The sequence below is a fragment of the Plasmodium knowlesi genome (genome assembly GCF_000006355.2).
Source record: "Plasmodium knowlesi strain H genome assembly, chromosome: 13".
Taxonomy (NCBI): domain Eukaryota; phylum Apicomplexa; class Aconoidasida; order Haemosporida; family Plasmodiidae; genus Plasmodium; species Plasmodium knowlesi.
This window is the reverse complement of record NC_011914.2, coordinates 24,201-36,499: the sequence shown is the minus strand read 5'-3', so window position 1 is coordinate 36,499 and position 12,299 is coordinate 24,201. Positions and strand designations below refer to the sequence as shown.

Below are 12,299 nucleotides of genomic sequence, written 5' to 3'. Positions count from 1 at the left end.
TTTTTTTTTAAAAAAAAAAAAAAAAAAAAAAAAATTCATTATTAATAAAAAAATAACTATATTTTAAATTATTTTCTTGTCCAGTCAATTTAGAAGAACAGGTGCAATTTTTTGGAGCTATGACATTCTTCTAAGCGGAACAATTGTACGGGAAGGGAAGAATTTTTACGGAGTAGATTTATTTAAAATATTTTCGTAGCATACATAAATATATATTTCGTTATTGATTTGAACTTTCATTGAAGTAATTGATTCTTTTATGTAGGATAAATCTTTAATCTCTTATGTTTTCATACTTATCACTCTTTCACACTTGGAAATGGAATGAACGCAAAATGTAATGCGTCTTTGCACCATGCGTGAGATATACCTTTATCACATTATGTCATTGTTCAATTAAATAAATCAGAAATGCATTGTTACAATAGAAAAAAAAAAAAAAATGTCATTATAATTGTAGGTAAATTAGGTGGGAGTAGTTAAAATTTTAGAATAAATTCATAGAAATTGGTAAAAGGGATATATAAAAAATTAAGCAGTACGGAATGACCAAATAAAAAGTAAACGAGTATAAATAATGTAAAGGAGAATTATCCATGAATTAGGGAAAAGGTATTAATTACTAAAAACCATTTTGCCTAGATAAAAAGAAATGTATTTATACAGGAGTAAAAATGAATACTCTTAACAGATGAACGTGCCACCTTTATTGCGGAAACGTTACATTAATGTCTTCAATAGTGTGATTTTGTGTAAAATAGCTCTACAATTTTTCTCATCTTTCAAGGTACCCAATATGAATTAATTATTTTCTATGCAACTCCTTTTTGGTGATTTTTGCCTGTTCGTAATTATTTTAATATTTCACAGTTGTATTTTCTTCATTTGGATAACGCAATGTAATGGCTGTTCTTATAATACTTTTAATGTCGAGAAAAGAAAATGTGAATGGTTGAATGCTCGTAAAAGTAGTAAATAACATTTACACGGATGGGTAAAAATTGACGATAATTTCTTTTCTTAATTGAAAAAGTTAGCATTATATATATATATGTATATCTCTTTTTAGTGTACAAAGGGGGGAATATGGAATCAAGTACATATAGGGAAAACGATGTATCGGAAGATAATACTTCCATATTAGAAGAAAAGGAGGAGGATGATAAATCATCGCGTGCTAAGGGGAATGGTCTCCCTTTCGTTCTATTTACATCTCTTGTTTTTTTGACGTCCACGCCTGCTCTTTTGAATATTTCCTCCTTAGTAAGACCCAGATTTGTAGAGGAAAAATATATATGCGCACATTTAATTTAGTTTTACTCATTTTAATTACTATAAGAACAAATGCGTTATTCGTTTTAAATTCAATTTAGCCTTCTCTTATAGAAAAGAACGATTCTGTGAATAAGCCGATTTGTTTGATAGGACTGGTTGAAGGAGAGCTAGAGAAAGAAGAAGAATGGAAAAGCTGCACTTGGGATAACAGGAAGATACAATTGGAGGAGGATTTCAATGAATTCTATTTTATGTTGGATAAGGAGAGGAAAGAATGGCTTGACGAGATGGAAGGAGAATGGGAAAAGTTGATACAAGAAATGGAAAATAAATGGACAACTCATGAAGAAAGCTTTGGGAAGATCGCACATTTATCTGATATTTCTGAGGAGTCTTCAATATGGGGCGACAGGCAATGGGAACAATGGATTAGAACAGAGGGGAAAAGAGGCATGGAAACAGATTTGAAAAAATGGCTAAATGATAAAGAGAACTTTTTGAATGGATGGATTTCTAAAGAATGGACGCAGTGGAAAAACGAAAGAATGCCATGGATGACGAATGAATGGAAAAATGGTGAAGGTTGTTATAAGGAGGATTGGGAAAAGAGCAAATCATTCAAATCGTTGCCAATAACAGAAAAAATGAAGTGGATAAAATGGAAAGGGAGAAACAGTAAGGAGTCTGCCGAGTGGACAAATTGGGTTAACATTAAAGAATCTGTGTACATACATAAGGAGTGGAATAAATGGATAGAATGGAAAAATAATAAAAGAACGCTGTTTAAAATATGGAAGGATTTATTTATTGATAGGTGGGTTAATGAAAAACCGTGGCTTACGTGGAAATTAAAGTGACAATAAAATTAATTATACATTATAGGTGCATCCTTTCATATGTAATATAAAACAATTAAAAAAATTATATCACATGAAGGAAAAATGAATTACATTCCATTTACACCCTCTGTTATAACGGAAGAATGGAAAAATAGTTTATCGGAGAAGTATACAGAGGAGATTATGTTAAATGTGTAGGTCACTAGGTTTACGTGACTCTTCCTATGTGCACCTCGATATGGAATATTAACGTAGATATATATATGTAGACATACAAGACATAATTAAGCATTTTTAAAATTTAGCTAGTGCTCTAATTATATGTACAATTTTTTAAAAGCTTGCATGATATTAATGTATCATTCACACTTGGCCTTAAAAAGGAAGTATGTTGCATAATACTTTGAATTATTAGACAGTGAGATAGTGCAAGGAAATATGTCCACATAGTTTAGTACAATATCGGGAATATTTTGAAATATTTTTATTTGAATTATCGTGACCCCCCCTTGAATTCTTTGTCAATTTGTAATATTTTGAATAATTTTAGTATTTAATATGATACGTAATACGGTATTTTTCCTAATTTAATAGAAATATATATATATTATATATTTTTTTTTTTTTTCGTCCTATTTTCGATAGTGAAAAGTGTACTATTAAAATAGCATGTGGCATTATTTTCTGTAGCAACTACTGTGCACATGTATGTAAATATGTGTACATATGAATTATACAGATATATTGGCGTTATACATTTATATAATAAGTATTACGATTACTTTTTGCTTCCATAAAGTGTGTTTAATGACTATTACTAAAGAACGGCTAACCTTCAGAAATTAGTTTAAATGAATACAATTCAATTCAGTGCAATGCAATTGGACTGAATTTTCAACATTTTCCATTTTAAGTATTCACAGGAAAATAGGGGAAATATATATTCAGTTAAAAAAACCTATTTAAGCATAATTTAGAAGTCTGAATCTTGCAAATATTAATATATAGCAAAATAAAAAATTCAAAGGGAAAGCGTACGCATTAGTGTCCATTATTTATTTATTATATATATTTTTTAATTTTCCTTAAAATGCGATGAATTATTCATTTGAAAAGGGGAAAGTAAGAATTTCGTCAAAAAGGTTAAAAGAGAAAAAAAAAAGAAAAAAAAAGAATGCGCATTTAAATTATATATTTTTGACACCTTAAATTGAAAATAAATTTTTTCATAAAACGTGGGCAATATAAATTACGCGAGAATATAAATTTTTTTTTTCCAATGCTTTCCGCGAGGATTCTGCTAAAGGGGAATGGGAAAAGAGAATAATATGATAAAAAAAAAGTACGCAGATAAATATATTGTGAAAAATGGACTTAGGAGAATAGTTAAAGAGTGATAATTTAAAAAAAAAAAAAGTTGTATGACATGGAAAGGAAAAAAGAGAATCTTATTTTGTGCGTGAATTTTATTTTTTCAAAATTTACGTACATTTATATTTTTACTCTTCGAATTTTTCATGTTTAATAATTTTTTCAAAAATGGTAAGTTTTTCTAAATTTTCATTTTAATTCATCTGTTTTTTTCTTCATTAATATTTATCAATGAAAGTAGGAAAAGTATAAAATTAGCACATATAATTTTACCATGAAGTATTGATTTCACTGAATGTTATTTATCTTTAATATACGATTTAATAAATAACTTTTCCTTTCATATTATTAAATTCACTTTTAACGAATTATACAAACAAGAATGATATGAAAAGAGAGCATCAAATTAACATTGGATGGATTGATTATAGTATCATGCCGTCCTATTTGTACTATTATATATGAAAATTTCGAAGATTTGAATTTTTCCGAATAGTTTTTTTTTTTTTTTTTCACCTTTTTCTTTTTATAAGAAAAATGTTATGTCAGGAAATCTCTTATACGTAGTTTTTTTTTCTACAAGTTAATATTTAATAGCATTAATGAACACATATGAATGAATTTAATTCTATATTCATCTAAAAAGAATTAATAGAAAAGAGAATTAGAATGTTTTCATATACTGATACCATATATATTTGATGTTTGTTTTACACAATGATGGTATTTTTGAACATGAAGTTAATTATATAATCATTAAAATCGACACATTTTTAATGCATCTTTTCATTGTATTTCACTTTTCCCCATTTGTTTGTTTGTCCCTGTTCTCATGTAATATATATCTTCTTGTTGCTTAATTTATTTACTTTTTGAAGATAAACTAAAGAAATATGGGAAAAATGTTAACTGTTGCATTGGGGTGAATGAATATAATTATGTATTTGACGGAAAAGCATTGGAAATTTTAATGATAGCGTGGATTTTATTTTCTTATAAATAAAATAACCAAAGAAGATGGAGTCAAGTCTTGATGTAGATAACGTAATTAACAAGAAGTCTTCATTTTCAACGTTAAAAGTTGATAAGAGTGACATCCTATTTTGTGTTAATATATCTTTCTTGAAGTTCTGTGTACAGTGTGTCCTTTTATTCTATTCCCTGTACATTATATTGAAACACTTTTTTCCGGTAAGAAAAGAAGAGGGTGCAGGAAATGATACATGTGGAGAGTTTTGTGTTATTATACAGGAGAGTCGAATTAGAATTGTGCCTTTCACAATATGTACGTGTACACACTTCCCTATGTATATACATTTTTAAACTCCTTATACCTTTTTTTTTTTTGCTCCTTTTTAGTCTGTATTCAAAAAATTAAATAACACCCTAGACAGTAATACATTAAATTCCATAAAATATGGACAAGGATACGTAGACGACTTCAAAGAAAAAGGCAACACTGAATTAAAAAATGAAGACGGAGATGTATTTGAAGATGCTCTTGAAGAAGTATGTACAAGTGATAAAGGAGTACAAACTGATGGAAATGGTATTCCTGTGGAAGAAGCAACAAGTAATGATAAAGGAAAAGAAAATGAAAAAGAAAAAGGTGATAATCAAATTAAAGAAAGTGAACCAAATGCTGCAAGTATAAATAAAAATTATAATATAGAAAAAAATGCAGATGTCAACAATGAAGTCAAAGCACCAGATTACATCTCTACAGTGGAGGGAAAAGAACTGAATAAAAAGGAAAACAGTGATAGTAATAATAAGGAGGGTGAAAAACCTAATATCGTCCCAGAAAATAACGATACGGTAGTAAATCTAGGGGGAGCACATTTTTCGGAAAAAAGAGGAACCCACATCAATAACATAGGAGGGAAGGAAGAAGAATTGAATAAAAACACAAAGGATGATAAAGAAATAACAGAAGATAAAGGAAATACTATCAATAAAGCGCCATATAGTATGTACGTCAAGAATAGTACGAGTCATGTGCAGAAAGCAGCAGAAGAGAGTACTAAGGATGAACTGGGAGAAGGGGAGAAAAATGTCGATAAGAAGAAACCAAGTAATTATCCAATAAAAAGTGATGGACAGGTAAATCAAAACGCAAGCACAAGTTATAGCTTTAAAAGGGGTGCAGGTAGTTATAATAACAGAAGAAGATATAGTTCTATTTCGCTAGAAAGTGTACAAGAAACGAATGAAAGGGAAACGGATAACTATAAATTTAAAGAAGGTAGAGATGCCCAATACAGATCAACAAGTAGTTTGTCAAAATTGGATGAAAAATATGAGCAGGTAACATTTCCAGATATGCGTAAAATGGAATTAGGCACAAGAAAAATTAAAAAAGAAATAGTAAAAGAGAAAAAGGAGGACGAAGCGAAGAAAGACGAAACGATAAAAGACGAAACGAAGAAAGACGGAACGATGAAAGATGCACAGATTAAAGGCGCAAGGAAAAGCGACCTAAAGACGGACGAGGAAAAAGATCAAAAAATGGGGAAGGAGGAATTAAAAGAAGTAAGAAGGGCAATATCATTAGATACCATTTATAAAAGTGATTTGGAAGGAAAGGATGAAGAAATGGAAAATGATAAATCGGATGAATGGAAGAAGAACGAGTGGAATAATTGGCTAGCTAAAACTGAAGAGGATTGGGAACTATTTAATAAAAGCGTTGAAGACAAAAAAAATAGTTGGTTAGAAAAAGAGGATGAAGAATTGGAGGCGTGGATAAATAGTATGAAGAATAGGTGGATGCATTATAGAGAAAATGAAGAAAATGAATACATAACGAGAGCCATGAGGAAGTCTTCAATATGGGGCGACAGGCAATGGGAACAATGGATTAGAACAGAGGGGAAAAGAGGCATGGAAACAGATTTGAAAAAATGGCTAAATGATAAAGAGAGCTTTTTGAATGATTGGATTTCTAAAGAATGGACTCAGTGGAAAAACGAAAGAATGCTTGAGTGGTTAGCAGTTGATTGGAGACATAAGGAGGATGAGACTTTTGAGAATTATAAATCAAGCAGATTTACGAATATGCTACATATGAAGAACAGGAAAAAATGGATGAAATGGAAAGAACGAACAGATAAAGAAAAGGAAGAATGGAATAATTGGGTAAGGGGGAAAGAACATTTATATGTAATCAATAAATGGGATAAATGGTTAAAATGGAAAAGGGAGAAGCGCGCGTTGTATAGTCAAAAGTTTATGTCATTCATTAACGAATGCATAAATAAGAAACAGTGGGTTGTATGGATTGAGGATCAAAAAGATTCAACTTTGAAGAAAAAGTAGTAAAATTATGAAAGTGGTTATATGAAGCGATTCTAACAAATGGCATTATTTTGTACACGACACATTTTGCAGTGGTCTATATAAAATCATATCCAGAGAAAAACTTATTAATTGTGCATATTAGAATGAAGTGCATAGAAATTATAAAGCGTACATTCCTTTCTTCTAGCATTGCTTATGTGCGTTTCTTCAAAGTGTTATTACTGAACTTGTAAGGGAGAAATCAGAGGATCGGAATTGAAAAGAAGTTGCAAAGAATGCTTAAAAGGGATGTATTATACATAAATCATTCAAATACTGCTATATGGACAGGAATATACATATATGTATATATATTTTCATAAGGATTACGCGATTTCCTTTTTATATTTATTATCTCTTAACATTGATTTGTGATTTTTTATATGTGGTTTATGTTGAATGCTGAATTTCGCTATTTGACATTACCTTAATATTTAAAAAATAGAATACACATAAATACTTTTATTTTTTGTCTCACTTATTATACATAATAAATGCGCATTAAAATATCATTACCTCTATTTTATCTTCTTAGAGTATTTTTATATTTCATATTTATGTTTTCGTATGTGCTTTGTGCCAATTTTTCCTTTTATCCCCTCGCCTATATATATATATATATATATATTTTTTTTTTTTGTTACTCTTAAATGGATTATTATGAATCATAATAAGAGTTCTTTCTTAATAAATAAAAACAGAAATTGCGTATCTGTAAAGTTTATGGTTACTTTTGATATATATGTAGTTGCAAAACTATGTATAGATATATATGTACATATCTATGTGTCTATCATCATTTATACTACGCCGGTTAATATTTTATTTTCCTACAACGTGTAACAATAGCTATAGCCTTTTCATTATTTTTTAGTGGAAACTATATGGTGCATGCGCATAATGTTATTCCCATTCATTTACCTCCTTGTAATTCGTGATGAGTTCCATATTTTTGAGTTTGAGTATTGAAAATTTTCCTTTTGCTTTTCATTTAATACCAAATGGATTTGGTATTTAATATGTGTCTGCCCATTGTTATGTGGACATAATAATATTTGTTGTTCATTTTGGTGCACTTTAAAATGAAAATTATCCTTCTTCTTATGTTAGTTATGAGTCCTCAAATTATCAAATTTATGGAAATTATTAAACATATGCTACTTACCAAACTTATTCTAACTATTGAACATTATTGAACTATTTTAAATAGCCTGCTTATTTGTGGGGCACCATTTACATGTAATGATGAATTATCCTGTTTTCCAAATTTTGAATGAACTTTGAAAAAATTTTACTTCCAGAATTATTCTCAATTTATATTGTACTTTTCCTAAGTCATATTCAAATTGCCACTATTACTAAGTAAACAATTAGAATGCCAATTTTTATTATCCTTTTTCAATTATACTTTAATGTGACATTTTTTATTACCATTATTTTAGGACTTTCTGAACATGCTATCGTAACTCTTGTTTTGTTTTAAATGTACGAAATATTCTACTCCTTTGACATTATTTTATTATTAGTCAACTCTTAAGCAAATGATTCATCCTGATAACACGATACAGCTGCAGGACTGGATAATGAACCAAATTATATAAGGAGACTCTATTTTAATGTTGCGCAGGCTTCAAAATTAATTGACTATTTTAATTGTCTCGGAACATTTCTGCATGGAAAATCTATTCCTATACAGAATCTATAACTAAGACGTTTATCTAATATATAATATGTTCTAACTTTCTTTTTTACTTTTTTCACTTAGTTCCTCTGTTTCTAATTTTCATTATCTATTAATTTAGAATATGGTTGAAAATTGAAGGGTAATTTATTCCAGTGGTATATTATCTTTTTATTTAATGATAAAATTGACTTACTCTTTCTACAACACTTTTGGGTATTATCATAATATGTCCTAGAAGTACAATTCATCATTTCTGTTTCCATTTCGTTTTAACAATTATAACGAAACAAAAGGATGAAGATCGAATAATTTTGTTATGTATTGAATATGAGTTTCGTGTTAATCTTAACTTTGTAATTTGGTGTCTACTTAGTTTTGAATAAAGTGAAAGTAGTTTTTGGTTACATACATTTTTGGGAGGAATAATGAGAAGAGGCACACATAACGCTATGCACCAGATTTGCATTTCCTGTTAGTGAGGAGGCATACGTTAGCGTGACCTATTATATGGAATAATCTTATAATATGTCTACATGGAATACTTCTATTGCACATAACTTGGAGCGCACATTACCTTATTATAAGGTTGAATGCATTTTTAAGCACTTCAAATTTTAATTCATCGATAGAGCTTATTAGTTAATAGAAAAACTCAAACATTCTGTGAGGGATAATTTCACCATTAAATTATTTAGTAGATAATTATGCATTACCTGAACGGTGTATCAAGTAGTGATTTCGTTACAGAACATAATGACCTGTTTTTTTTTTTTATTAAAATTAATTCATACATTATTGGATTTTTTCATAAGTTCTTTTTTTTTTTTTACCACTTTGCATATTTCATTCGCTTCAGTATATAACGCTTTGTTATAATTCCTATTTTTTCCCTTTTAATTACTACCCAATTATATTTCTTTATTCGGACAGCATTTTTTTTTTTTTTTTCTTTTGCATTTTTTCCACACCCATTTTATGGCGCATCGTAGAAACTAAATGTTTTCTTATTCATTAGAAGGAATTCCATATTGAGTTCGCACAACAGGGATATAACTTGTGTATTTCTTATTGCAGTTTCTGCAGTTTCTGCAATTTCTGCAATTTCTGCAATTTTTGCAATTTCTGCAATTTTTGCAATTTTTGCAATTTCTGCAATTTATGCACAGAGGAAAAATAACTTTTTCTTTTTTTGAGGTTTCCATGGAATTTAAACACGCGCGATATCTTCTCTACATTAGCGTATCCGTGAACGTTCCTTGGAATTTTAAATATAAAATATTTCTATCTTTGTCTCCTTTTCTGGACGTTCAAACGTAAGCAGACATAAATAAAATAACATGTTCGTGTCTTAATGTAGTAAAAATTGGTGCGTCCTGTCGCCATTGCAACTGTGGATATGTATGTCAAGTATGGGCAATTTATATTAAAATATTGTTGTTGGAATGTGGAGGGGTAAGGATATAGAAGAAGGATGCCTATCAATATAATGAAGGAACATATTTCTTTTATACCTTCTGATGCAATTTTTCCTGAATTTAATTCCTGGGCTAATATAATATACTTAGAAACGTCCTCTTTTACAGATATATAACGGAGCTATGATGTTACGTGTGTTCACAATGAAGAGCTTGTGACACTGATATGTTTGGTACAAGTAGTAGTAAAGTGTAACACTGCTACATTTGGTAGAAGTAGTAGTAAAGTGTAATACTGGTATAGCTCATTTATGTAAGACATTTTTAATGGGGGAAATGGAACAATTATTTCAAGGTATTTCTAAGGGCATAATTTTAAAAGGAAGCCTCCATGTTTGTTCATTAAATATTTTGCTTATTATACATCGAGTCTAATTTTAGTAAAATATATGCCTCTCTTTTCTTTGTTCTTTATTTATATTTTCTTCGATTATTAGCTGTAGAGTAGACGCTATAGGTGAATCATATATTCGGGGAAGATGTAAAAACAAATAATTAATATTAAAAACAAGAGTTCATTTTTAAGAATGAGAAACTAATGAAAATTTTTTTGTTTTTTTAATGCATACATTGATTAAAGCATTAAAATGGCCATTGCAAACATTTTGTATTTGCAATAAGGTAGATGTGAATGATGAAAATAATGCTGGAAAACAGCAACAAAAAAAAAAAATTAAAGGCAGAATATATGGGTGCATAGGAAAAAAGTAATATTGAATTTAAAGTACAAATACTACTACATTACAATAAATATCATCATTTGGCGAAATATATATATATATATATATATATATATATATATATATATATATATACATATTTCCCTTCATAATTTCAGGAGAAAATATATGTTCAAATATTACAATTTTGTCCTGTTGGGCACTAAAAATTCTTCCACAAAGGTAATTGCATCATAACTTGAGCTATTTCAATTTGACACATACCAAATAGCTCTTCTCTTAATTCTGTGCATGCAATTTTATACTGTTCAGTCAATACCTTAAGTTCGTTTTTCGTTAAGGGTTTATCTTTAATGAGATCATTAATGAGTCTTCCAAAATAATTTTCTTTGTTTTGTAGTTGCTTTATTGCCATTTCGTCAAAATACTCCCATATATTTTTCCTGAAGGTATCTTTTTTCACATTATACCTATACCTTATTTCATCATATAAGGTAAAGAAGTGATTTATAATATCATAAAATTTATTTACTTCGTTTCTACACACTTGCAACCATATGTTACGAATGTGGGCCATGTCTGGATATAATTCTAAAGAATTTATAAATGCCTTTATTTCTTTTTCTGTTAATTGTTTTTGTTCTCTTTGAATGCTATGTTGTGCATCATTTGATCCATATTCAGAAAATGTGCCCCTGTTACTTCTATTGGTCTTTTTTTTACGTCCTCGAAAAAATATACTTGAGACCACTTCTTCAAGACCGCGCGGTTTTTTTTTTAGTTTATTTCTTACTGAGCTGTTACGTTTACCTAGATGTAAGTGCGATAGGTTCCTTGAATAATGTGGACGGCTTGAGAGCATTTGTGACTTGGGTGTATGGGAAGGGAGCGATATGTTCTACGGGGGAGTGAAAAAAAAGTTCGAAATCATGTTGCCGTTTTTTTACTTTGCGCTCACTGCATTATGAGCAATAAAATAACAGTCTCCATTAACTCAATGTATCCGAATAAATAATTCCCTCCAAAGAATGAACGTAAAATGGAAGGATAGTTTAACTTAGGAGGATGTTTTATATCTTTTACCGGTAGCATCATGTATACGATGAAAAACATCGATGCAATGGATTGTCCAAGAAAGAAGAATCTTGCAAATCTTGTCTTAGAGGAATTCATCCTTAAGATACGAAATTTCTGTTATAGAAAATACTTCATAATGTATATTGTTCTTTTTTTTTTTTTTTTTTTTTTATTTCGCGCCACTTCCAAAATAAGAAATTGTATATCATATAAAGTTGGATAAACACATAATTATATTCTTAAAAGCATGAAAAATAGAATGTTCACTTCTATGCAAATTTAGTCAGTAATATTTTTATTAAATTTTCTACACTACATTATACATAGAAAGTACTATATATCATTTAAAATACAGCGGAAAATATAGCACAGCGGAAATGGACATACTGATAGGGTGCAAAATTCAGGGACCCAAAAAAAAAAAAAAAAAAAAAAAAAAAAAAAAAAAAAAAGGGGTTATATAAATCTATTAATTTATAATATACACAATAATAAGAAGACTCTTTAGGAAAAAATAAATCTAATTCGATATCCTTAAATAATGTTAGTTTCCCCTTTG

The 12,299-nt window shown here is 29.1% G+C and overlaps 3 protein-coding genes across 3 annotated transcripts; 2 read left to right on the top strand and 1 right to left on the bottom strand.

Moving 5' to 3' along the window:
- Positions 1-1,086: 1,086 nt before the first annotated feature.
- On the top strand, positions 1,087-2,132 carry PKNH_1300600 (tryptophan-rich antigen; the record flags this gene model as incomplete). The annotated part of the gene is made up of 2 exons (XM_039114212.1): positions 1,087-1,263; positions 1,374-2,132. The coding sequence occupies 2 exons, from the start codon at positions 1,087-1,089 to the stop codon at positions 2,130-2,132; spliced, it is 936 nt and encodes a 311-aa protein (XP_038969858.1).
- Positions 2,133-4,502: 2,370 nt separating this feature from the next.
- Positions 4,503-6,803, top strand: PKNH_1300500 (tryptophan-rich antigen; the record flags this gene model as incomplete). The annotated part of the gene is made up of 2 exons (XM_039114211.1): positions 4,503-4,676; positions 4,845-6,803. 2 exons carry the CDS (start codon positions 4,503-4,505, stop codon positions 6,801-6,803), a joined length of 2,133 nt encoding a protein of 710 aa, XP_038969857.1.
- A 4,062-nt stretch (positions 6,804-10,865) lies between these two features.
- On the bottom strand, positions 10,866-11,836 carry PKNH_1300400 (Plasmodium exported protein (PHIST), unknown function; the record flags this gene model as incomplete). Its single annotated transcript, XM_039114210.1, has 2 exons — positions 10,866-11,561; positions 11,747-11,836. The coding sequence occupies 2 exons, from the start codon at positions 11,834-11,836 to the stop codon at positions 10,866-10,868; spliced, it is 786 nt and encodes a 261-aa protein (XP_038969856.1).
- Positions 11,837-12,299: the final 463 nt, after the last annotated feature.